A 27,315-nucleotide genomic window follows, 5' to 3' on the forward strand; every position below is an offset into this window, starting at 1 on the left:
ATTGATGTTGTCAGGTACACCTCCCGTGGCAGCCAAATTTTCCTTAAATCGGATGTTTGTAGCATCTGTGTCCGAGTAACTGAACGTTTCTCCCAGTATCAGATCCACGGCAGAACAGAGATCTTCAATGTCGGTATCGGTCTGTGTCGACATGATGGGCTTTAACAAATCTCGATATAGATGAAACAAGGAGTATGTGTTTAAATATATAAAGTGCAATAGTGTTCCAATAAAAGCAGCCCAGACGTTGTGAAAATTCCTGGGAAAGGGTGCCTGTGATTAACCATGGACTGGCAAAGCCCCAATGGTCAGTATTTAGCAAGAATTGTTACACGGCACTCACTGAGTCCTCAGTATCAGTGTAGAAATCTGTATAGCCGGTGCCTTCCAATGGTACCACAGCCACGGATACAGAGGGGGGCGGTGGGGGCGGTCGCCCCCCCCTAGCACACTCCTGCCTACAGACAAACTGTCTGTGAAGTCCTGCTCCTTAACCCCTTACTATCTCAGCTGGCTGTCAGCTATAGTCAGTGGTGTGAGTCGCAGCAGCTCACAGCAGGCGCCCCTTCCTCCCCACTCACCCTTTTGGCCTGCACAGCAGTTAATCCAGGCTTTTTCAACCAGTGTGCGACCAGTTGCAAGGTGTGCCGCGGAGCCAGAACAGCTTCCTGCACCTTTAGAGTGAACTGTTGGCTCGGGCTCTTCTTAGAGGATCAGTCTCACCACCCAGCCAGCCCACCCGCCTGCACACACATCTTCCAGTTCCTGCCTGCATACTCAGCTCTCCTTGCCCACCCACATCCACACCTGCCCAACCGCCCACTGCTAGTGTATCGCAGCACTCCACTATGAACAACCCCTGCCACTGAGAGACAGGGAAGAGGACAGCTGACCGGTAGGGGCTAATATTTTTTTTTCTCCTGTGGAGAACAATAGTATTTATGGGGGGAGAATAAGGATTTATGGGGGAAACAATGTGAATAATTCATGTGGGGAGCAATAGGATTTATGTGGGGAGCAATTTGATTGTTTTTTCTGTGTAGGCCAATGTATGTGTGGATTTTTTTTTTTACTAAGAGGGCCAATGCGTGTTTTTTGTTTTTTTTCTGTGGGGAACTGATGGTGTGCCTCGGCAATTTTAAAATATTGTTCGGTGTGCCGCGAGTAAAAAAAAGGTTGAATATCACTGAGTTAATCAACCAACATAGGGGGTCATTCCGAGTTGTTCACTCGTTATTTTTTTCTCGCAACGGAGCGATTAGTCGCGAATGCGCATGCGCAATGTCCGCAGTGCGACTGCGCCAAGTAAATTTGCTATGCAGTTAGGAATTTTACTCACGGCATTACGAGGTTTTTTCTTCGTTCTGGTGATCGTAATGTGATTGACAGGAAGTGGGTGTTTCTGGGCGGAAACTGGCCGTTTTATGGGAGTGTGTGAAAAAACGCTACCGTTTCTATGAAAAACGCGGGAGTGGCTGGAGAAACGGAGGAGTGTCTGAGCGAACGCTGGGTGTGTTTGTGACGTCAAACCAGGAACGACAAGCACTGAACTGATCGCACTGGCAGAGTAAGTCTCGAGCTACTCAGAAACTGCACAGAGAAGTATTTTCGCAATATTGCGAATCTTTCGTTCGCAATTTTGATAAGCTAAGATTCACTCCCAGTAGGCGGCGGCTTAGCGTGTGCAAAGCTGCTAAAAGCAGCTTGCGAGCGAACAACTCGGAATGACCCCCATAGTTTGTTGATTGAGACTGCTTTCATCTCCCCAGCTCTCAGTCTGTGCTGATAACAGGAGATCCAGGAAGTGGCTGTGTGCTGGGGGCGTGGCTTCACTTACATGACAGGCTAGTGGGCTAATAGAAACAGTATAGTGTGTTGACTTTTCTGCACGGTTGAGGCTAGATCCAAGTGGCCTAAGGGACCTTTTCCTTCAGGGGGAGGAGCCATGACACAAGGGGGAGGAGCTACACCAGCGGGACAGTTGCTCTAGTATCCACGCCACCAACTATTACCTTTAGTAATCAGGTGGCGAGCGGAGCGAGCCACCGTGCCCGAAGCGTGCCCGCGAGGGTACTTTTCGGGTACCTTGTTCTGCCGTAGCTCCTCCCCCTGGTGACGGGACTCCTCTCCTAGGTACGTCAGAAGGTCCCTTCTCCCACTCCGATATAGAATCAACCTTTTCTGCACACTGAAAGCATGCTGCATTCCTGCACCCAGAGACCAGCCAGAGGGACTTTCCTGCCAACCTGTACCATTGACCAGCCTGTGGAAAAGGGACCATCTTACCAGCCTGTTGCAGAGGAACCAGCCAGTAAGAGATCTTCTTGCTATATTCCCTAGGCAGGGTATTACAGGTTGAGTCTCCCATATGTGCAACACAGTAGAACAGAGGATGTCTGTAGTAGTGTATAGGTTTTAAAACATTCCTTGTATTCCAAAATATTGAACATTACATATCACGTCCTGTCAGTGAAATACTAAAATTATAGAGAGATGCGTGTAAAACTACAGAAGGAAAGTGTGCATAAAAATGCTATACAAAAACTACGGTGTATGCTAATCTGTCCTCTATTTGGTTAATTTCTCATAAATAACAACATACGCCTTCTATGAGGTATCATTTTGGAATTGTCCTCACCGTATAATTCACCTACAAGGTGGCCTCACAGTAGCCTCACAAATGAGTATTAGTTCCAACTGTCTTCAAGTTCCTGTATAGCATTGGTCCTATAATGTGCATCAGTTTCAGGAGCGGTCCTTGGTGCGGGCAAACAGTGCCTTTGCCCGGGGCGCTGCGGCCTGGGGGCGCGGCCGCAGTCACCCCGGAGGCACTGCCGCCTGCCCGCACTCCGCTTTCCGCTCCACGGCTGCAGCAGACGCCGTGGGCTGTGTGGGCGTCCGCTGCAGCCGGCTCCAGGCACAGACACTAGAGGTCGTTATTGACCTCTAGTGCAGGGACGTGCAGTCAGGGGAGGCAGGGGAGGCAGTGCCTCCCCTGTCATCAATGATTAAAATAATACAAAAAGATACATATGACACATATTCAGTGTCATATGTATCTTCTTTATATATTCTATTCATTTTAGGTTATTAAACTAGTTTGGGAGGCACTGATAGCTAGTGCCTCCCGCTGATAGTGGGAACGGGGACAGAGCGGGGGCGGGGCCAAACACTGGGCTGTAAAAGCCCATTCAAAATAAAAACACTGAAAGCGGCACTTTTACAAGTGCCTCGCTGACAGGGAAAGCACGCCCCTGCCAGCGAGGCACATGTGATTGGACAGCGGATCCAGTGCTGGATCCGCTGGTCCAATCACACAGTGGGACAAGGAAGGGACTCAGAACTCTCCCTTCCGCCACTGAGTACCGTGATCTGCAGCTGGAAGAACCGGCGCCCAGAGCCGGCCCTAGCTTCAGCTAGGTGCTGGCTCAGCAACCACTACTGCTCTGTGGGGCACCCGATGTTCAGCGCTGCTGGCGGCTCTGCTCTTGCATATCTGAGCAGAGCCGTCTGCTGTAGCGTCAGAGAGGGAGCGGATTGTGTGTGCCGCGGGTAGCCGCTGCTGGAAGGTCCCTGCCGTCAACCACCGTAGTGTTGTGGGCTTTGCTCGCTACCGCCCCCTCCTCCTGCCATCCCGGAGCTGCCTGCTGAGACCATCCCGACCACAGGCTGCCGAGTTGGAACTGCCTGCAGCAGCACCCAGCCAGTGTCCAGATCACCCCCGTGTCCAGGTGAGATGTGAGCTGAGGGGGGAGAGCACCGGGAATAGGCCAGCGCTATCACTCTTCTCTCCTGTCCCCTATGTCCTGTCCCTATCCACTCTGACCTTGCCCTGTCACCATATTGTGTTTCTGTCACTCTGCTCTCCTGTCCCTTCTGTTCTGTCCTGTCCCTGCCCCATCTGTCCTGGTGCTGACACCTGTGTTCTAGCCCTGTCCATGTCACCTCTATCCTGCCTTGCCTTTTGTTCTACCATCACTGTCCTGCCCCTGTCACCTCTTTCCTACCCTGTCACCTCTACTGTGGTCCTGTCCCCTCTGTCCTGTCCCTGTCACCCCGCTCTCCTGTCCCCCCTGTCCTGATCCTATGACCTCTGCCCTACCACTGTCCTGTTCCCTCAGTCCTATCACCTCTGTACTGTCCTCACTGTATCGTCCCAGTCCCCACTGTCATATCCCTGTCCCCTCTGTCTCAGCGCTATCACCTCTCTGCCCTGTCCCTATCCTCTCTGATCCTTGCCCTGTCACCTATGTTGTGTTCCTGTCACTCCTCTCTCCTGCCCCATCTGTCCTGGTCCCTCTCCCAGTCGTCCACTATCTCCCTTGGAGGGGGGGGCACCAGACAGAATCTTGCCTAGGGCATCCAATTGGCTAGGGCCGTCTCTGCCGCTGCCTCAAGTGTGGGACCCTTTCCGTAGCTCCTCGCCTCTCCCGAAGCTGGGTCAGTTGATGATCGGCGAGATAGTAAGCCATTTGCGGTTGCAGCGGGCATCGGCTCGGCGGCGGTAGGGGTCATCGGCAGGATTCGGCGGACATTATGGCTGTAGTGCCTCACCAGCCACTGACCTCACCGCACGCCACTGCTCTAGTGTCTGTGCGGCGCTATGGGAGAGACGTCATTGACGTCTCTCCCATAGAGAGGAGCGGGCGGCCAGACTGACGGAGCAGCAGCAGCAGAAGAAGCAGGAGCGGGGCAGTGGTAAGTATTGTTTTTATTATTGTGTGTGTGTGTGTGTGTGTGTGTGTGTGTGTGTGTGTGTGTGTTTGTAAGCGGGGGCACAACAACTGGGGGCAAATAAAGAGGAGGCACAAATACTGGGGGCAAATAAAGAGCGGGCACAATTACTGGGGGGAAATAATGAGGAGGCACAAATACTGGGGACACAACTACTGGGGGCAAATAAAGAGGAGGCGCAAATAAAGAGGGGGCACAACTACTGGGGGCAAATAAAGAGGGGGCAAATCAACTGGGGGGCACAGCTACTGCGAGCATAGCTGGCCATGCCCCTCCCCTATGAAGCCACGCCCCCCACACACTAACTGTTTTGCCACGGAGGGGGGGGGGGGGGCGCCAGTGGAAACTCTCGCACTGGGCGCCACAAGGGGTAGAACCGGCCCTGATCAGTTTATATATCAGTGGGAGAGATCCCTTGATTATAAATGGCACCGTAATAGCTGGTAGAGATATATTGCAAGATAAGCAGGTAAAGGATTTGTTAGTGGCTGTTTGGTATAATAATCACTTCTACAACACATCAAATCAAAGTCCCCCAATATGACATCTATCCAAATCCCTACAAATATTTCAATTGCTTGATATAGTGTGTCCTTGGGAGCCTCACTCTCTTATAACTGATGTCATTACAGACAAGGGGCCTAATTCAGACCTGATCACGGCTATGCATTTTTGCACAGCAGCAAATCAGGTCTGAACTGCGCATATGCCGGCACATGCCAGGCAGCCGACGGCCATCTCAGCCCTGCAAGGCAGAAGCGGTCGCTGGGCAGGAGGGTGTGGGCCAGTGGCGTTTGGCCGCCTTTTTAGGGGTGCGGTCCGTGCAATGCAGGTCTGCCAGGACCGTGCGGGGGGCAGGCTGCGGCTGCTGCGTGACATCACACTCAGCCGCTGTGACCCGATCAGTGACTAGTAGCTCCCTGCCTGTGAGCAGGAGCTGCGCTGACTGGGAAATACTCATCAAGTACAAAAGCATTGCCGCTGTGCGATGCTTTTGAACTTGTACGGTGGGGCAGAGCCAGACATGCGGGGCGGACTAGCCCTGTGCTGGGTGTCCCCCCACATGTCTGAGTAACTAATCGTAGCCGTGCAAAATTTTGCACGGCTACGATCAAGTTTGAATTATGCCCAATGTCTTGTCACTGTTGTTGCCACAAAAGCCATATTTTGATGGCCCTCTATTATACCATCCATATGTTCATCATAATTTATGACACGTCATGTACAGTTGTGATACCTACAGTATACAAAGTTGTAATTCCCTAATATTGGGGTATAGCAAAAAAATATTAAATTAAAGCAGAATGCCTGGATTAATTATGATTGACTTATTCTATATCAGCACCTCGTATTACATTAACAATCTGATAATAGATATATAAAATAGACAATCCTAGCAGTGCGCACAAGCAGAAAAAAAGCAGCTCGGTGAGCTCAATATTTTACTTAAAGTAACCAAATATGTGCCAAAAAGGTTGAATAGAACTTATCCAGCGCTACTGCATACAGTATGTAGGTCATTCATAAATATACAGATGTCATATCTCACAGTATACTTCTTATTAGGCTCATTCAGATATACCCAAAATGTAAGAGATAAGCAATTATAGTGAAATACTGATTAATAATTGTAAGATTTAATACCTGTATGTGAAAAACAAAAACTTATAAACTCCACACAGATTACAGGTATTTCCAAGTGGACAATTTTTGACAATTACCAGCTAGACATGAACTGTTTTTAAGCAGTTCAGAATGCACTTGAAACAGGGCAAGTCCTGGGTTCTCCCCCTGGCTGAAATTGACAATTATTAAACAGTACTTCACTATAATTGCTTATCCCTTTCATTTTGGGGATAGCTGAATGAGCCTAATAAGAAGTATGACATCTGCTGTATCTGAAGTGGTATATTTATGAACAACATACATATGCAGTAGCACTGGCTAAATTCTATACAACAATGTGATAATACCTATAATTCCTTAAATTAATTGTATCAATCAGAGATCTTTGGTATACTAGCAACATTTTTCTGGGGGAATAAAGAGTGGTGGGGGGATTTCCCAAACCTATGTGGAACATAGATGCAAAAAGGATTTTAATTCACGGGTGAACTCCTGCGAGTATTACGTACTCTCACTTAATTATCCATTATTGGACAATTACAAATGTGGAATTCATCTGTTAGGGTTGGCAAGTGTTGAGTACTGTGTGGGATTATCTAATAATTGGCCTAACCCCTCAAGACTCTGTGCCTAAAATCCCCTTGGTACTATTCAGCAGTTCCCCTTATTATATTAATATAACAGGGTAATATAATGTGTCTTCCCTTCCTGGTTCAGTAACACATAGTATGCCAGTTGTTACCATTTGTATCCATAAAAGTTGCTAGTATCCCAAAGAAAGGAATTATAGGTATTATCACATTGTTACTGTTTCTCATTTTAATATAATGCGCTTATATAGAGTCAGTCAATCATCAAGGTTTATGATAATACTGTATTTCATAACGATGTTGACATATAAACCTTGATGATTAACTGTCTGTATCAGTACCATATTAAGATGAGAAATAGATGCAAATAATTACTAATTGTTTTTATTTAATTATTTTATTTCATTTTCTTTTGCTATACCCCAATATTAGGGGATTATAACTTTTTATACTGTAGGTATCAACTGTACGTGACGTGTCATACATTATGATGAGCATAAGGAGGGATTTGGATAGATGTCATATTGGGGAACTTTGCTTTGATGTGTTGTAGAAGTGATTATTATACCAAACCAGGGACGGATCTAGACTTTTCTTTAGGGGGGGCAGTTTACTGTTTAATCTTGACTCCTCCCTCTACAGTCCCAACTCCTCCCATCTGCAATCCTAACTCCTCCTCTCTCAATTCTGACTGAACTTTTTGAGTGAGACTGAGATAGAGCTTTGTGATTTTTCTATGTACATGTGACTGTGCTATGGGGTAATTGTATTTATTAGCCCTAGTACCCACACACCAGCAAGTGAGGGGCAAATGCTCTGTAACCCTTGCTCTCCTGGCTCCTCTGTGCTGCTGTGGCATAAGCTGCAGCACATCGTTCTGCCTCAGTCTCTCCCAGGAGAGCTCTCTTCTGCTCAAAAGTGGGCGTGGCTATGACTGTGTTAGGGGGGTCGCCCCCTTCGCCCCCCCCCCCCCCCCCCAGATCCGGCCCTGCTGTACCAAACATCCACTAACAAATCCTTTACCTGCAATTATACCTATTTGTGTGATGGAGGAATTTGGACTGGAGAGGGGAGGAGTCAAAATGGGAGAGGGGAGGAGTCAAAATGGGAGAGGGGAGGAGTCAAGATGAGAGAGGGGAGGAGTTGGGACTGGAGAGGGGAGGGGTCAAGATTAAACCGTAAACCGCCCCCCCCCCTAAAAGAAAAGTCTAGATCCTCCCCTGTTACAGACACACAAACCTACTGACATGCACCCACTAACACAAACACACTTACTGACATACACACTTCATGGCATAATACATTCACACAGATGACATAGCCTTCATGATATGTCCCCCCCAGCCCACTGCTGCCCAGTGCACACTGAAACACATGCTACTGGTATCACTGTGTGAGATTGGCCGAGAGACGCTGGGAGAAGGTGTGGTATGCTACTGCTGTACACTGTACAGTAGCTGTGTAACCCTTCGTGCTGCCACTCAGCGACGCAGTGTGACTGCAGTGTGCAGACAGCAGGGGGCGGCTGTGTCAGAGGCAGAACAGCTCTAGCCGGGGGGCCCCCTAAGATTAGAGGTACTGACCCCCTGTAACCACCCCTTAAACCGGCTCTGCAGTCTACAACACTTACCTTCCTTGCAGCAGCGGGAGTGTGGAGAGGGTCGTAACTGGGGGGGGGGGGGGGGGAGAACACTTATGGTGTCAGTCATTATTATACTGCTACGCTTGTCCTAAAATACAGACTAAGCAAAATAGCCAAAAACATTATATATTATTTGTTCCTACCAGCTTTACAGCTCTAATTAGTGCTCTGTGTAATAAGAAATAGGAAACCAGAGCATTGGTTGTATATATGAAAAAAAAAAAAAAAACACTGACAAAAGATAGGAACAAAAATAAAGTGAGTAGAATGCACATGGGGGGTCATTCCGAGTTGTTCGCTCGTTATTTTTTTTCGCAACGGAGCGATTAGTCGCTAATGCGCATGCGCAATGTCCGCAGTGCGACTGCGCCAAGTAAATTTGCTATGCAGTTAGGAATTTTACTCACGGCATTACAAGGTTTTTTCTTCGTTCTGGTGATCGTAATGTGATTGACAGGAAGTGGGTGTTTCTGGGCGGAAACTGGCCGTTTTATGGGTGTGTGTGAAAAAAACGCTGCCGTTTCTGGGAAAAACGCGGGAGTGGCTGGAGAAACGGGGGAGTGTCTGGGCGAACGCTGGGTGTGTTTGTGACGTCAAACCAGGAACGACAAGCACTGAACTGATCGCAGTTGCTGAGTAAGTCCCGCGCTACTCAGAAACTGCTAAGAAGTGTCTATTCGCAATTCTGCTAATCTTTCGTTCGCAATTTTAATATGCTAAAATTCACTCCCAGTAGGCGGCGGCTTAGCGTGTGCAAAACTGCTAAAAGCAGCTTGCGAGCGAACAACTCGGAATGACCCCCATGGGGTATACACACATAATGGTGTCTGTCGTTTTATATACTGTGTGGCTGGAAACGTACAGATGTGTCCTTTCTCATCTAGCCTCCGTAATGTATGTAAAGAGTTGCGGCGACACAGGGTGCGATTCCGTGTGACTTGGCCAGCACAGAGCGTCTTTTTTGGCTGAAAGTGCTTCTTATCTGCATCGCTATGTGAATAAGACGCACAAGCAGGCGACGCTGATTAAGATGATATCTAGTATGTGTATATTCTGCGTGCGACAGCAGCTGTATCGGTATACGAATGACAGTGACAGTGGAACACAGCCACTGACACTGGGGTCTATGTACTAAGCCTTGGAGAGAGATAAAAGTAAAAAAAAAGAAGAGATAAAGTGGATGGAAATAAAGTACCAGCTAACCAATCAGCTCCTAACTGTAATGTCTCAAACACGGGTCTATAACATGGCAGTTAGGAGCTGATTGGTTGGTACTTTATCTCTGTCTACTATATCTCTCGCCAAGGTTTAGTACATGTGGCCCACTGTAATGTAGCATTGTGTATACAGATACAGCTGCAGTCGCACACAGAACATACACATGCTGCATATCGGGGGGTCATTCCGAGTTGTTCGCTCTGTAAATTTCTTCGCATCGCAGCGATTTTCCGCTTAGTGCGCATGCGCAATGTTCGCACTGCGACTGCGCCAAGTAAATTTGCTATGAAGTTAGGAATTTTACTCACGGCTTTTTCATCGTTCTGGCGATCGTAATGTGATTGACAGGAAGTGGGTGTTTCTGGGCGGAAACAGGCGTTTTATGGGTGTGTGTGAAAAAACGCTACAGTTTCTGGGAAAAACGCGGGAGTGGCTGGAGAAACGGAGGAGTGTCTGGGCGAACACTGGGTGTGTTTGTGACGTCAAACCAGGAACGACAAGCACTGAACTGATCGCAGATGCCGAGTAAGTCTCGAGCTACTCAGAAACTGCTAAGAGGTGTGTGGTCGCAATTTTGAGAATCTTTCGTTCGCAATTTTAAGATGCTAAGATTCACTCCCAGTAGGCGGCGGCTTAGCGTGTGCAAAGCTGCTAAAAACAGCTTGCGAGCGAACAACTCAGAATGACCCCCATCATTTTAATCAGCGTAGCCTGCTTGTGTTTCTCATTCACATTGTGACAATAAGAAGCAATTGTGGGGAAAAAGACGCACGAGAAGACACTCTGCATTAACAAATGCGCTCAGGGCATCAATACGTAATCCTGCTGGATGGGATCCCGGCTGTCGAAATACCGACACCGGAATCCCGACCACACAATCCCGACAGGGGTGGCGAGCGGAACGCAGCCCCTTGCGGGCTCGCTTCGCTCACCACGCTGCGGGCACGGTGCCTCACTACGCTCAGCACACTATTATATTCTGCCTCTATGGGTGTCGTGGACACCCACGGAGGGAGAATATGTCAGGATTGTGCCGGTCGGGATTCCGGCGTCGGTATTTCGACCGCCGGGATTGCATCCGGCGGGATGTTGACCGCATCCCGCGCTTAGGACTTGGCGCGTCTAGGATTGTTTAATCACCTGATTTATTCTTTCCACAAAAAAACGGTCAGAAATTGTCGGGATTTTAGGTGAAGAACATGAATTTAACCTTATCCAAAATGATTTTAGTTCAAAAAAAGATTTTTATGTTTTAAATATTTTTTTCAAACATCGTTCAGGAACATCGTGACCATCTGAGACATCGCGACTTTCATTTTAAAAGCCGGGACAGCCTCCAGGTACACAGGGGGTGCTTGGGAGGGGTGTTAATTTCCACTTCTCCAGCACCAGCTATTGTCTGCTGCCACTGGAGGGGGGGGGGATCCTGCCGTGCTGACCGATCAACAATGATCGGCCGCCACGGCAATCAGCAGGGGAAGGTGCACGGAGGCAGAGAGACCTTCCGGTCCCTCTGACAGCAGCATCAGAGGGAAGTTTCCCTTCCCTGCCACTGCAAACACGGTTCATCTGACTGGCCGCATCCTGTGCGACCAGGTCAGATAAAGCACTTGCAGGCATGCTAACATGACAGCAACAATGATGAAGGACATAGAGAAGCGGATCCAGAAAAAAATAACAGAGGGGGGGGCACCATGATAGGGGATGGTGGGGGTTAGTGGTGTTCCCAGAAAATGGGTTTGGCCTCGCAAAGTATGCCGTCTCCACGAGCCGTATCCCTTATTTTTGCCACGCAGGGAGGTACATACAAAAAACATGGCCATCACCCTTACCTGCTTGCAAGCCTGTGGGTCTTGTCTCCTGGTCAATGGTGGCTCTTCCCAGGGGTATAGAGAGGGTGGCTCCGGTGGAGCGCGAGCTCCGAGCGCCAAAAAATGTAGAGGGCGTGCTGCCGCCCACCACCCCCATTCCCGAGGGCCACTGTACTGGCAGTCACAGAGCAGGAGGAGAAGAAGCACACTGACTCGGAGACTAGGTAGGGAACAGGGCAGGCCAGAGGTGACAGCAGGAGACACTGACAGCTGGAGTTCTTCCATTCCTCTTTATAATGCTGTGAGGCAGTAATACTAACCATTACACCGTTCATACTGCTATGCCCCTATAGGTTCTTGCAAGCCTTTGGTATGCACTGACTCTATTTTAAACATGGGGGCACCCAGAGGAAACTTTTGCCCTGAGCTCCACATGGTCTAGAACCGGCCCCATCACCAATTTAGGATTTTGAAATATTGTTTATTTTCAAATGTAACATGCCACCACATGCTGGCTAGGACCCCAATTCAGTACAGGGGAGGGGTGCGCCAAAACATACCCTTGCTCCGGGCACCATGGCGCCTAGCTAGACCTCTGGCTGTTCCAAGTGATGGAGGCCCATCTCCTCTCCACAATCTACACATTATAGTCAGTTGTAAAAAAAGAGATGTCCAGCTCACAGCACCCCACCCCTACAATGTCCAGCTCACAGCACCCCACCCCTTCAATGTCCAGCTCACATAACCCCCAACCCCTTTCAATGTCCACCTCACAGCACCCCACCCCTACAATGTCCACCTCACAGCACCCCACCCCTACAATGTCCAGCTCACAGCACCCCACCCCTTCAGTGTCCAGCTAACAGCACCCCACCCCTACAATGTCCAGCTCACAGCACCCCACCCATTCAATGTCCAGCTCACATAACCCCCAACCCCTTTCAATGTCCAGCTCACAGCACCCCACCCCTACAATGTCCAGCTCACAGCACCCCACCCCTACAATGTCCAGCTCACAGCACCCCACCCATTCAATGTCCAACTCACAAAACCCCACCCCTTCAATGTCCAGCTCACAAAACCCCACCCCTTCAATGTCCAGCTCACAAAACCCCACCCCTTCAATGTCCAGCTCACGGCACCCCACCCCTACAATGTCCAGCTCACATAACCCTCAGCCCCTTTCAATGTCCAGCTCACATAACCCCCAACCCCTTTCAATGTCCAGCTCACAGCACCCCACCCCTACAATGTCCAGCTCACAGCACCCCACCCCTTCAATGTCCAACTCACAAAACCCCACCCCTTCAATGTCCAGCTCACAAAACCCCACCCCTTAAATGTCCAGCTCATGGCACCCCACCCCTACAATGTCCAGCTCACATAACCCTCAGCCCCTTTCAATGTCCAGCTCACAGTACCCCCTCCCCTTTAATGTCCCAATGTAGCGAGAACCAGTAATGGGATACAAGCAGTGTGTTGTGTGGGGTGGTCGCCAGAATCCCAACAGCCGGCATACGACAGATATTCTCCCTCTGGAGGGAGAATAAATAACGTGGCGTGCGTAGCCACTGTGCCCGCAGCGTGGTGAGCACAGCGAGCCCGCAAGGGGCTCCTTTTGCGCTTGCCACACTGTCGGTATGCCGGAGGTCGGGCTCCCGGTGCCGGTATGCTGGTTGCCGGGAGCCCGGCCGCCGGCATACCATACTACACCCTGTTGTGTTTAGTGGGGTACAGTAGTGGGATACATGCAGTGTGTGATGTGTGTAGCGAGGCACAATAGTGGGATACAGTGTGTTTGTGTGTAGTGAGGTAGACAGTGTGATGTGTTTCTGTGTGTAGTGAGGTACCGTAACAGCAATGGTATACACACAGTGTGATGTGTGTGTAGTGAGGTACAGACAGTATGTTGTTTGTCTGTGTGTAGGGAGGTACAGGCATACCTCCCAACATGGCCCTCTCCAGGAGGGAAAGAATGCTCTGCTTCTGGACTTTTCTCTTCATTTGTGATTGCCATCACCTGTGCTGAAACACCTTTCTTGTCCATTAACTTGTTCAACATAAGTGCAGACACAGAGCATTCTGTCCCACACACACTTCACACACCTCCCAACATGACCCTCTCCAAGAGGGACACAATGCTCTGCTACTGGACTTTTCTCTTAATGTATGATTGCCGGCACCTGTGTCGAACAGGTAAATGGATAAGAAAGGTGTTTCACCACAGGTGATGGCAATCATATATTAAGAGGGAAGTCCAGAAGCAGAACATTCTGTCCCTCCTGGAGAGGGTCATGTTGGGAGGTATGACTTCACACTGTCTGTATCCCACTGCTGTTACTGCATACTTGCCTACTTTTGAAAAAGCATTTCAGGGAGATTGTGAAATTAACACCTATAAATGTGGACGTGTACTGCTACATCTGGGAGGCGTGTCATGAAAATGACTTACATCAAAAGGTAAATGAGCCCCAAAGTTAGTATACTACTGTATACCCAAATACTGTAAGTGGCCATGAGAAACCTTATTTCAAATGAATGTAGCCATAGTGTATTATACCAACTACTTTCTGCTGTGAACATCTTGCTGTATGCCGTTTCCCCTAGCAATAGGGAAGAGTTCTCTTTAGAACTATTGCAAATAAATACCATTTGCCTGAAGACGACCGCGTCATCTTGTGACCTGCAGGGCTATGCGAAATATAGCCCAGTTCCTCGGCTGTCCAGGGTGAACCAGCGTCTCCAAGTTCCGCCTTCCGCCAGCTACCGGTAGAGGCCTAGTCAGCGACTAGTGGGGATTCGTCAACACCACACAGGTGTGGTAAGGCAGCGTGTCAGCACATACAGAGCAGAACCGTGGTTCCAAACGCCACGGCAGGTTAGGAGTTTGATGGTGGCAGCATAAACCCATCCACGGCACAGTGGGTGGAGTCAGTAACAGGCGGTTACTGACGGTAAGTAGGAATCCCCTATGTGGCCAGGTCCCGTGTGACATAAACTTCCAATCTGTTTCCTGGGGACGGGATGCGAAAGCGGTGAGGTCTTTCGTACGGAACCGTACGATCACAGAAATTGGTTTTCCTGTTTGATTATTTATGTTTGATTATTTATGTACTCTGTAATTGGGCGCTGTGGAACTCTTGTGGCGCCATATAAATAAAGGATAATAATAATAATAATAATAATAGGGATCATTGTGCCTTTAACCCAGAGCAGGCCATTGGCATAGGCAAACTAGGCAATTGCCTAGGGCATTTGATATGCCTAGGGGCATCATCAGCTTCTGCTGATTAAAATGATATGCGGCATGCCTATATTCTGTATGTAGCATTTCATATGCAGATACAGCCACAGTCTCACACAGTATATAGGCATGCTGCATATCAGTTTAATCAGCAGAAGCTGCTTGTGCATCCTAGCCACATAGCAATGCAAATAAGATGCATTTTCATTACAAAAAAAGTGCCAAACGTTAGCATTGATGCAAGATTTGTGAGGACACATCTGTATCCAAGCAGAGGCAGAGGTCACAGTGTTAGTGGCAGTGTGAGTGCTGTGTGCATGTGAGTGGGTTGGTTGTGCAGTAGTGTTCAGAATATGTGTAAGGAGCATTATGTGTGTCATGTAAAAATGCATTAATAATGTGCAACATATGTGTAAAGGGCCACTATGTGTGTCATATGTGTAACAGGGTACTACTGTATGTGTGTCATTATGTGTATAGGGGCACTAATAATGGGCAGCAAATGTGTAGGGGGCACTACGTGTGTCATTATGTATATAAGGGCATTAATAATGTGCGGCATATGTGTAAGGGACATTATGTGTAAAAGGGCATTAATAAAGGTTGTCATAATGTGTAAGGTGCATTATGTTAATAAGGACATTAATGTGTCTCATATGTGTAAGGGGAATTACTGGTTGGAATTGTGTATAAATGCATTACTAATGTGTGGCATTATGTGTATAAGGTGCTCTACTATGTGGCGTGGCAAATAGAAAGGGCACTACTGTGTCGTCTAATGTGAGCAATAGGGTGTGGTGTAATGTGAATAAGGAGCAATTCAGTGTGATGTAATGTGAATAAGGGGCTCTACTGTGAGGAGTAACATATATAAGGTAAAGTGATACTACTGTGGGATGTAATATGAATTATGGACACTATCGCAAGATAAAATGTGAATAAAGTTGCAGTACTGTGTGGCGTAATTGGAATTGGGGTTACTATTGTGTGGCCATGCCCCTTCCCAGCAAGAAGATGCCCCTTTTTGGGCTGTGCGTCAAATGTGCGAACTGTTCCTATTCAAAATATAGGGGGTACAAGGACTGCTATGGGTGAGGGGTAATCGTGCTGGGAAAGAGGTGCAAGGTCAGAGGCAGACCAGCGGTGGTGCTAGGGGGCACCAGCCAAAATCTTGCCTAGGGCATCATATTGGTTAGGGCCGGCTCTGCTTTAACCAATACAGGGAAATGGCGATGATGATCCCATTTGAATGTATATATCTCTAATGTATCTTTTCCCTGAGAATGTAACAGCTATATAATGGGGGTAAGGTAGGTGCAATCAGGGAGATTGCTGGTCTACAGTAATAAGGGAGTCAGGGAGATCGCTGCTATTTCAGGGAGTTTCCTGCAGAATGAGTGAGGGTACACAACTCTGTGTTACTGTACCTCACCACACACACCCACTGTCTGTATTGCAGACAGTGTGTTGCTTGTCAGCACAGGCGTGCGCAGAGACTGACTGGCGGGTGCCGCTCCGGACTTCCCCCCCTCCACGGCATTATAGTGTTCTCTCACCTCCCCTGTCCTGGATATAGACTGCTCACCTGGTCCGCCCAGGTGAGCAGTTTATATCCAGGACAGGGGAGGTGAGAGAACACTATAATGCCGTGGAGGGGGGACGTCCGGAGCGGCACCCGCCAGTCAGTCTCTGCGCACGCCTGTGCTTGTCAGACTGTGTGTAATGAGGTAAAGACAGCACTGCAATACATACTTGCCTACCTGACCCTCTCCATGAGGGAGAAAATGCTCTGTTCCTGGACTTTCCTGGTAATGTATGATTGCCATCACCTGTGGTGAAACACCTTTCTTATCAATTAACTAGCTCACCACAGGTGATGGCAATCATACATTACCAGGAAAGTCCAGGAACAGAGCATTTTCTCCCTCATGGAGAGGGTCAGGTAGGCAAGTATGCTGCAATACATACAGTGTGATGCATACCCTCCAACTGTACCTTTTTAATAGGTACAGTACCTTTTTTTCATGGTCTGTACCGATTTTTGCCTCTCCAAACTTCCATTGAAAGTATAGGGAAAGGGGCGTGGCCACGCCCCCCTTTACACGCGGCCACGCCCCTTTTTCGGATTTGTACCGATTTTTCTGTGTAAAATGTTGGAGGGTATGGTGATGTGTGTCTGTATGTAACGCCACTTAGTTTGCTACAGGTTACTATTCCAAATAGTTTGTGATGTTGACCCAGTGCATTATGGGAAAAGTCCTCTCCACGAAGGGGATCTAGTCACTGCTGGAGGAACTGTCAGTTATGTCTGTGAGAGTGAAAGTGAAAGTAGAATATTATTTCTGTACAAAGAGAGGAAGCTGCAGCTATTAGAGGTCGGGGTGTGGGGCTGTAATTACAGGGTCCGCGGGCCACACATCAACATGAGACCCCCAGATATCCTATATGTTCTCCTGTTATACCTGACAGGGGCAGGTAAGTGACCCTGCTCTGTGTGATTATATAGTGTATGTAATGTCTGACAGGGGCAGGTAAGTCACCCTGCGTTCTGTGTGATTATATAGTGTATGTAATGGCTGTTAGGGGCAGGTAAGTCACCCTGCGTTCTGTGTGATTATATAGTGTATGTAATGGCTGTTAGGGGCAGGTAAGTGACCCTGCTCTGTGTGATTATATAGTGTATGTAATGACTGATAGGGACAGGTAAGTCACCCTGCGCTCTGTGTGATTATTAGTGTATGGAATGTCTGACAGGGGCAGGTAAGTCGCCCTGTGTGATTATTAGTGTATGGAATGTCTGCCAGGGACAGGTAAGTCACCCTGCGCCCAGTGTGATTATTAGTGTATGTAATGTCTGACAGGGGCAGGTAAGTCACCCTGCGCTCTGTGTGATTATTAGTGTATGTAATGTCTGACAGGGGCAGGTAAGTCGCCCAGTGTGATTATTAGTGTATGGAATGTCTGACAGGGACAGGTAAGTCACCCTGTGCCCAGTGTGATTATTAGTGTATGTAATGTCTGACAGGGGCAGGTAAGTCACCCTGCGCTCTGTGTGATTATATTAGTGTATATAATGTCTGACAGGGGCAGGTAAGTCACCCTACGCTCTGTGTGATTATTAGTGTATGTAATGTCTGACAGGGGTAGGTAAGTCAGCCTGCTCTGTGTGATTATATAGTGTATGTAATGTCTGATGGGGCAGGTAAGTCACCCTTGTGTGATCACTGGCACTGAGAGGGGGGTGGGTAGTAATTACCCAGGCTTGCTGGAGCTGGCCTGCAGGCATTCTGAATGTTGAAACCCTCTCCCTCAGCTACTTTGTAGCTTAGGCAACCAATAAGCGATTGGGCCAGTATATAGGTGCATCCTGTTCTTGCTTCCTGCCTCAAAACAGCGTCCTGCCTTCTGTCTAATACACAGGGGCATAGCTATTCTATTTTATATATGAGAATGAATGCTATATTTTGCAAAGTGGTCTGTCTGCTACTTCACTGCACTGCAACATTGGCGGCCGCCATATCTACGGGTAACATCCGATATACCGACTGCGGCATCCCGGCGCTGGCAATCCCAACACTGGCGTCAGTATTCTAAATGCTGGGATTTCGAATGCCGGGATCCTGACGGCATCCCGTACCTACTGCAGTGAAGAATCTTATAACTCGCCCACACCAAGCTGCGCTGCTTTCGATTGTGAGTTTCCAGATCTTGAGATACCAGCTCATTAACATATTCTCAGATGGGCATACTGTACATACAGCAGGATAATCCCCTTTTGGGGTATAAAGGGCAGTTTGGTCTTCACCTTATAAGCGCCATTTTAAACTCCACTGACTTTACTATAAAGCTACAATGCATGCTCTATAGCAGCGATTCCCAAACTTTTTTTCTCTCCCGTACCCCTTGATTAGACTTTTCATTTTTGAGTACCCCCTCATCTCCTAAATCCCCCTCACCCATCCGTCCTCGCCAGAAAAGTTAGTTTTTTTAAGGTAGTAATGTTCTTACATAGGGAAAATATACAAACTCCACACAGCTTGGGCCATGGTGGGAATTGAACCCATGACCTCAGTGCTGTGAGGCAGCAATGCTAACCACTACACCATCCATGCTGCCCCACATTAGAGGTATATAAAGGAGAGTCTGATTTGATAGCAGTGATGGGACAGCAGCACCAGGATCCACTTGTGGAGTAAGAGACAAGGAATAAGATACTGGGGGGTAATTCAGACCTGATTGTACGCTAGTTTTTTTCCGCTGCGCTCTGATCAAGTCAGTACTGCGTATGCACTGCAATGCACAGGCGCGTCGTACGGGTACAAAGTGGATCATTGCTATGCGATGGTTTTAATGAAGAATCCATTTGCACAGCTGATCGCAAGGAGATTGACAGGAAGAAGGCGTTTGTGGGTGGCAACTGACCATTTTCTGGGAGTGGTTGAAAAAACGCAGGCGTGTCCAAGCGTTTGCAGGGCGGGTGTCTGACGTCAATTCCGGGCCCGACCAGGCTGAAGCGATCGCAGCGGCTGAGTAAGTCCTGGGCAACTCAGAAACTGCACAAAACTTTTTTTGTAGTGCTCGGCTGCACAAGCGATCGCACACTTGCAAAGCGAAAATACACTCCCCGTGGGCGGCGACTATCTGATTGCAGCGCTGCAAAAAATAGCTAGCGAGCAGGTCTGAATTAGGTCCACTGCCGTGGACAGCTGCTGTTGTTAGACCCAGGAAGTGTGTTAAACTCCAATACAATGTATACATACTCAATCAGCACCTGCCTGTGGTTTCATTTATCTGCGGGCTGGCTCCTTTCTTCAGCAGCGGCTGGACTGCATGTCCCCTTCATCAAGCCACGGTGGTGTGACCCGGCGTCCTCCAAGCACGACAGCGAATGTCCCGGGTCACGCAGCTGAAGACTTCCACCATTACCGGATTTGTTTTTATTTTTAAGTACCCCCAATGAGTCCACGGCGTACCCCAGGGGGTACGCGTACCACGTGTTGAGAACCGCTGCTCTATAGCACATACCTTGTACTTTACAGGATTATTTGAATTCAATTATCTGTGATTACTGTTTTTATACCAGTAAATGTTTTATATATATATTATTTGATTTATCAATATTGAAACTATAAAATCTGTGAGCTATACAATCATCTTGCGCTCTCACGCCTTCTGGTCCATATTTGTAACTTCACCTATTGGGTTCAGCGACCGTCCTGGTAAGGGAGCAGCAATCCGGTTGTATATGAATCTTTAGGAAGCGCCCGGCTTCTCCTTTAGGAGGTCATTCCAAATTGATCGCTAGCTGAATTTGTTCGCAGCGCAGCGATCAGGCAAAAAAACGGCAGTTCTGCGCATGCGTAGGCGCCGCAATGCGCACGCGCGTCGTACGAGCACAACGAAAGATGTAGTTTTGCACAGGGTCTAGCGTTGCATTTCTGTCACACTGTTGGCCGCAGAGGGATTGACATGAAGTGGGCGTTTCTGGGTGTCAACTGACCGTTTTCAGGGAGTGTTCGTAAAAACGCAGGCAAAAGCCGGGTAGTGTGTTTTAGCCCTAGGGCTGTAAGGGCTAAAACACACTACCCGGCTTTTGCCGGCCGGGAAAAAGCCGGACGTCTTTTTCCCGTGCCGGCATTGTAGTTAACAGTGTGAGGGCTAGGGTCCCTTCACACAGCACGGCCCCGGCCCGGCTGCCGGGTTGCAGCCGGGTCTCACCACTGGAAGGTCCGGCGGCCGGGCGGCCGCCGGGCCGTCTTTGCAGCCAGTGAACCGTGTGTGTGAAGGGGAGCTTTTACACACAACGGTTTTTTTCCAAGCCGTGTCTGATGCTGCGCATGCGCACAACATTACACACGGCTCAAAGCCGTCCTGTGTGCGAGACTTGCCGGTTTCTCCCAGATGGCAAAAAAACGGACAAAGTTTGTCCGGCTTTTTGCCATCTGGGAGAAACCGGCCAGTGTGTTACAGCCCTTAGGGCTGAGCGCATAATCAAACATCTCTTATTTGCAGTGTACAGGGAGGGGAAGAACACCACTTTAGATTTTGCAGCACTCCCCGTACATTAATACATTAGCCTCAGTGCACAGTTTTTTCCTCATCAAAATGTTACATTATAACCCTGCACTCCCTACTGTCACATTATAACCCTGCACTCCCTACTGTCACATTATAACCCAGCACTCCCTACTGTCACATTATAACGCTGCACTCTGTCAGATTATAACCCTGCACTCTGTCAGATTATAACCCTGCACTCCCTACTGTCACATTATAACCCTGCGCTCTTTACTGTCACATTATAACCCTGCACTCTCTGTCAGATTATAACGCTGTGCTCCCTACTGTCACATTATAACCCTGCACTCTCTACTGTCACATTATATGCCCTGCACTGTCAGATTATGACCCTGCACTGCCTACTGTCACATTATAACCCTGCACTCTCTGTCAGATTATAACCCTGCACTCCCTACTGTCACGTTATAACCCTGCGTTTTCTACTGTCACGTTATAGCCCTGCACTGTCTGCTTTCACATTATAACCCTGTACTCTTTGTTTCTCTAACGTCCTAAGTGGATGCTGGGACTCCGTAAGAACCATGGGGAATAGCGGCTCCGCAGGAGACTGGGCACAAAAGTAAAAGCTTGAACTAGCTGGTGTGCACTGGCTCCTCCCCCTATGACCCTCCTCCAAGCCTCAGTTAGATTCTTGTGCCCGAACGAGAAGGGTGCATGCTAGGTGGCTCTCCTGAGCTGCTTAGAGTAAAAGTTTATTTTAGGTTTTTTATTTTCAGTGAGTCCAGCTGGCAACAGGCTCACTGCATCGTGGGACTAAGGGGAGAAGAAGCGAACTCACCTGGGTGCAGAGTGGATTGGGCTTCTTAGGCTACTGGACATTAGCTCCAGAGGGACGATCACAGGTTCAGCCTGGATGGGTCCCGGAGCCGCGCCGCCGGCCCCCTTACAGAGCCAGAAGAACGAAGAGGTCCGGTGAAATCGGCGGCAGAAGACGTTCCTGTCTTCAACTAAGGTAGCGCACAGCACTGCAGCTGTGCGCCATTGCTCTCAGCACACTTCACACTCCGGTCACTGAGGGTGCAGGGCGCTGGGGGGGAGCGCCCTGAGACGCAATAAAAACTGAAATACCTTAGGATGGCAAAAGAAATACATCACATATAGCTCCTGGGCTATATGGATGTATTTAACCCCTGCCAGTTTTCCAGAAAAAAGCGGGAGATAAGGCCGTCGTGAAGGGGCGGAGCCTATCTCCTCAGCACACAAGCGCCATTTTCCCTCACAGTTCCGCTGGAAGGACGGCTCCCTGACTCTCCCCTGCAGTCCCTACAGAATCAGGGTAAAAACGAGAGAGGGGGGGCACTATTGGCAGCTAAATTATAAACAGCAGCTATAAAAGGGAGTAACACTTATATAAGGTTATCCCTATATATATATATATATATATATATATATATATAGCGCTCTGGTGTGTGCTGGCAAACTCTCCCTCTGTCTCCCCAAAGGGCTAGTGGGGTCCTGTCCTCTATCAGAGCATTCCCTGTGTGTGTGCTGGGTGTCGGTACGATTGTGTCGACATGTATGAGGAGGAAAATGATGTGGAAGCAGAGCAATTGCCTGTGTTAGTGATGTCACCCCCTAGGGAGTCGACACCTGACTGGATGGTTGTATTTAAAGAACTATGTGACAATGTCAGCACTTTACAAAAAACTGTTGACGACATGAGACAGCCGACAAATCAATTAGTGCCTGTCCAGGCGTCTCAGACACCGTCAGGGGCGATAAAACGCCCGTTACCTCAGTGGGTCGACACAGACCCAGACACAGATACTGAGTCCAGTGTCGACGGTGAGGAGACAAACGTAATGTCCAGTAGGGCCACACGTTACATGATCACGGCAATGAAGGAGGCATTGAACATTTCTGACACTACAAGTACCACAAAGAAGGGTATTATGTGGGGAGTAAAAAATCTACCAGTAGCTTTTCCTGAGTCAGATGAATTAAATGAGGTGTGTGATAAAGCGTGGGTTTCCCCCGATAAAAAAGTGCTAATTTCTAATAAATTTTCTCTATCGTCCTAGTGGATGCTGGGGTTCCTGAAAGGACCATGGGGAATAGCGGCTCCGCAGGAGACAGGGCACAAAAAGTAAAGCTTTAGGATCAGGTGGTGTGCACTGGCTCCTCCCCCTATGACCCTCCTCCAAGCCTCAGTTAGATTTTTGTGCTCGGCCGAGAAGGGTGCAATCTAGGTGGCTCTCCTAAAGAGCTGCTTAGAAAAGTTTAGCTTAGGTTTTTTATTTTACAGTGAGTCCTGCTGGCAACAGGATCACTGCAACGAGGGACTTAGGGGAGAAGAAGTGAACTCACCTGCGTGCAGGATGGATTGGCTTCTTGGCTACTGGACATTAGCTCCAGAGGGACGATCACAGGTACAGCCTGGATGGTCACCGGAGCCTCGCCGCCGGCCCCCTTGCAGATGCTGAAACGAGAAGAGGTCCAGAATCGGCGGCAGAAGACTCCTCAGTCTTCTTAAGGTAGCGCACAGCACTGCAGCTGTGCGCCATTTTCCTCTCAGCACACTTCACACGGCAGTCACTGAGGGTGCAGGGCGCTGGGAGGGGGGCGCCCTGGGAGGCAAATGAAAACCTTTTTTGGCTAAAAATACCTCACATATAGCCTCCGGGGGCTATATGGAGATATTTAACCCCTGCCAGAATCCGTTAAGAGCGGGAGACGAGGCCGCCGAAAAAGGGGCGGGGCCTATCTCCTCAGCACACAGCGCCATTTTCCCTCACAGAAAGGCTGGAGGGAAGGCTCCCAGGCTCTCCCCTGCACTGCACTACAGAAACAGGGTTAAAACAGAGAGGGGGGGCACTAATTTGGCGTTAGAAATATATAAAAAAGATGCTATAAGGGAAAACACTTATATAAGGTTGTCCCTATATAATTATAGCGTTTTTGGTGTGTGCTGGAAAACTCTCCCTCTGTCTCTCCAAAGGGCTAGTAGGTCCTGTCCTCTATCAGAGCATTCCCTGTGTGTGTGCTGTGTGTCGGTACGTGTGTGTCGACATGTATGAGGACGATGTTGGTGAGGAGGCGGAGCAATTGCCTGTAATGGTGATGTCACTCTCTAGGGAGTCGACACCGGAATGGATGGCTTATTTAGGGAATTACGTGATAATGTCAACACGCGCCAAGGTCGGTTGACGACATGAGACGGCCGACAAACAATTAGTACCGGTCCAGACGTCTCAAAAACACCGTCAGGGGTTTTTAAAACGCCCGTTTACTTTAGTCGGTCGACACAGACACAGACAGGGACACTGAATCCAGTGTCGACGGTGAATAAACAAACGTATTCCTTATTAGGGCCACACGTTAAGGGCAATGAAGGAGGTGTTACATATTTCTGATACTACAAGTACCACAAAAGAGGGTATTATGTGGGATGTGAAAAAACTACCGTAGTTTTTCCTGAATCAGATAAATTAAATGAAGTGTGTGATGATGCGTGGGTTCCCCCCGATAGAAAATATGGGCGGTATACCCTTTCCCGCCAGAAGTTAGGGCGCGTTGGGAAACACCCCTTAGGGTGGATAAGGCGCTCACACGCTTATCAGAACAAGTGGCGGTACCGTCTATAGATAGGGCCGTCCTCAAGGAGCCAGCTGACAGGAGGCTGGAAAAATATCATAAAAAGTATATACACACATACTGGTGTTATACTGCGACCAGCGATCGCCTCAGCCTGGATGTGCAGAGCTGGGGTGGCTTGGTCGGATTCCCTGACTAAAAATATTGATACCCTTGACAGGGACAGTATTTTATTGACTATAGAGCATTTAAAGGATGTATTTCTATATATGCGAGATGCACAGAGGGATATTTGCACTCTGGCATCAAGAGTAAGTGCGATGTCCATATCTGCCAGAAGATGTTTATGGACACGACAGTGGTCAGGTGATGCAGATTCCAAACGGCACAAAGGTGTATTGCCGTATAAAGGAAGAGGAGTTATTTGGGGTCGGTCCATCGGACCTGGTGGCCACGGCAACTGCTGGAAAATCCACCGTTTTTACCCTAAGTCACATCTCTGCAGAAAAAGACACCGTCTTTTCAGCTTCAGTCCTTTCGTCCCTATAAGAGTCATATCTGCCCAGGGATAGAGGAAAGGGAAGAAGACTGCAGCAGGCAGCCCATTCCCAGGAACAGAAGCGTTCCACCGCTTCTGACAAGCTCTCAGCATGACGCTGAGACCGTACAGGACCCCTGGATCCTACAAGTAGTATCCCAGGGGTACAGTTTGGAATGTCGAGACGTTTCCCCTGCGCAGGCTCCTGAAGTCTGCTTTACCAAGGTCTCCCTCCGACAAGGAGGCAGTATGGGAAAAAATTCACGAGCTGTATTCCCAGCAGGTGATAATTAAATTACCCCTCCTACAACAAGAAAAGGGGGTATTATTCCACACTATATTGTGGTACTGAAGCCAGAAGGCTAGGTGAGACCTATTCTAAATCTAAAAAAATTTGAACACTTACAAAGGTTCAAATCAAGATGGAGTCACTCAGAGCAGTGATAACGAACCGGGAAGAAGGGGACTATCTGGTGTCCCGAGACATCAGGGATGCTTACCTCCATGTCCCAAATTTGCCCTTATCACTAAGGGTACCTCAGGTTCGTGGTACAGAACTGTCACTATCAGTTTCAGACGCTGCCGTTTGGATTGTCTACGGCACCCCGGGTCTTTACCAAGGTAATGGCCGAAATGATGGTTCTTCTTCGAAGAAAAGGCGTCTTAATTATCCCTTACTTGGACGATCTCCTGATAAGGGCAAAGTCCAGGGAACAGTTGGAGGTCGGAGTAGCACTATCTCGGATACTGTTACAACAGCAGGGGTGGATTCTAAATATTCCAAAATCGCAGCTGATCCCGACAACAAGTCTCCTGTGCTTAGGGATGATTCTGGACACAGTCCAGAAAAAGGTGTTTCTCCCGGAAGAGAAAGCCAGGGAGTTATCCGAGCTAGTCAGGAACCTCCTAAAATCAGTGCATCATTGCACAAGGGCCATGGTAAAAAAAATGGTGACTTCCTTCGAAGCAATTCCAGTCGGCAGATTTCATGCAAGAACTTTTCAGTGGGATCTGCTGGACAAATGGTCCGGATCGCATCTTCAGATGCATCAGCGGATAACCCTATATCCAAGGACAAGGGTGTCTCTCCTGTGGTGGTTACAGAGTGCTCATCTTCTAGAGGGCCGCAGATTCGGCATTCAGTTTTGGATGTTGGTGACCACGGAGGCCAGCCCGAGAGGCTGGGGAGCAGTCACACAAGGAAAAAATTTCCAGGGAGTGTGATCAAGTCTGGAGATTTTTCTCCACATAAATATAGCTAAGGGTAAATTTATAATGCTCTAAGCTTAGCAAGACCTCTGCTTCAAGGTCAGCCGGTATTGATCCAGTGGGATAAAACATCACGGCAGTCGCCCACGTAAATAGACAGGGCGGCACAAGAAGCAGGAGGGCAGTGGCAAAAACTGCAAGGACTTTTCGCTGGGCGGAAAATCATGTGATAGCACTGTCAGCAGTGTTTCATTCCGGGAATGGAAACTGGGAAGCAGACTTCCTCAGTAGGCACGACCTCCACCCAGCAGAGTGGGAACTTCATGGGGAAGTTTTCCACATAATTGTAAACCGTTGGGAATTACCAAAGGTGGACATGATGGCGTCCCGTCTGAACAAAAAACGGGACAGGTATTGCGCCAGGTTAAGAGACCCTCAGGCAATAGCTGTGGACGTTCTGGTAACACCGTGGGTGTACCAGTCGGTGTATGTGTTCCATCCTCTGCTTTTCATACCTAAGGTACTGAGAATTATAAGACGTAGAGGAGTAAGAACTATACTCATGGCTCCGGATTGGCCAAGAAGGACTTGGTACCCGGAACTTCAAGAGATGCTCACAGAGGACTTATGGCCTCTGCCGCTAAGAAGGGACTTGTTTCAGCAAGTACCATGTCTGTTCCAAGACTTACCGCAGCTGCGTTTGACGGCATGGCGGTGGAACGCCGGATCCGAAGGGAAAAGGCATTCAGGAAGAGGTCATTCCTACCCTGGTCAAAGCCAGAAAGGAGGTGACCGCACAACATTATCACCACATGTGGCGAAAATATGTTGCGTGGTGTGAGGCCAGGAAGGCCCCACGAAGAAATTTCAACTCGGTCGATTCCTGCATTTCTTGCAAACAGGAGTGTCTATGGGCTTCAAATTGGGGTCCATTAAGGTTCAAATTTCGGCCCTGTCGATTTTTCTTCCAGAAAGAATTGGCTTCAGTTCCTGAAGTCCAGAAGTTTGTCAAGGGAGTATTGCATATACAACCCCCTTTTGTGCCTCCAGTGGCACTGTGGGATCTCAACGTAGTTCTGGGATTCCTC

The 27,315-nt window shown here is 48.6% G+C and overlaps 1 protein-coding gene across 1 annotated transcript in view; it reads left to right on the forward strand.

The window, feature by feature from the left end:
* The first annotated feature begins 285 nt into the window (after positions 1–285).
* LOC134968631 (uncharacterized) overlaps positions 286–27,315 on the forward strand; it is a 99,731-nt gene continuing 72,701 nt past the window's right edge. Inside the window, exons 1-2 of the mRNA XM_063944163.1 lie at positions 286–307; positions 17,107–17,340. Coding sequence (XP_063800233.1) covers positions 286–307; positions 17,107–17,340 — 256 coding nt within the window. The remainder of the gene's footprint in view (positions 308–17,106; positions 17,341–27,315) is intronic.

Source organism: Pseudophryne corroboree, chromosome 11, assembly GCF_028390025.1.
Source record: "Pseudophryne corroboree isolate aPseCor3 chromosome 11, aPseCor3.hap2, whole genome shotgun sequence".
Taxonomy (NCBI): Eukaryota; Metazoa; Chordata; class Amphibia; order Anura; family Myobatrachidae; genus Pseudophryne; species Pseudophryne corroboree.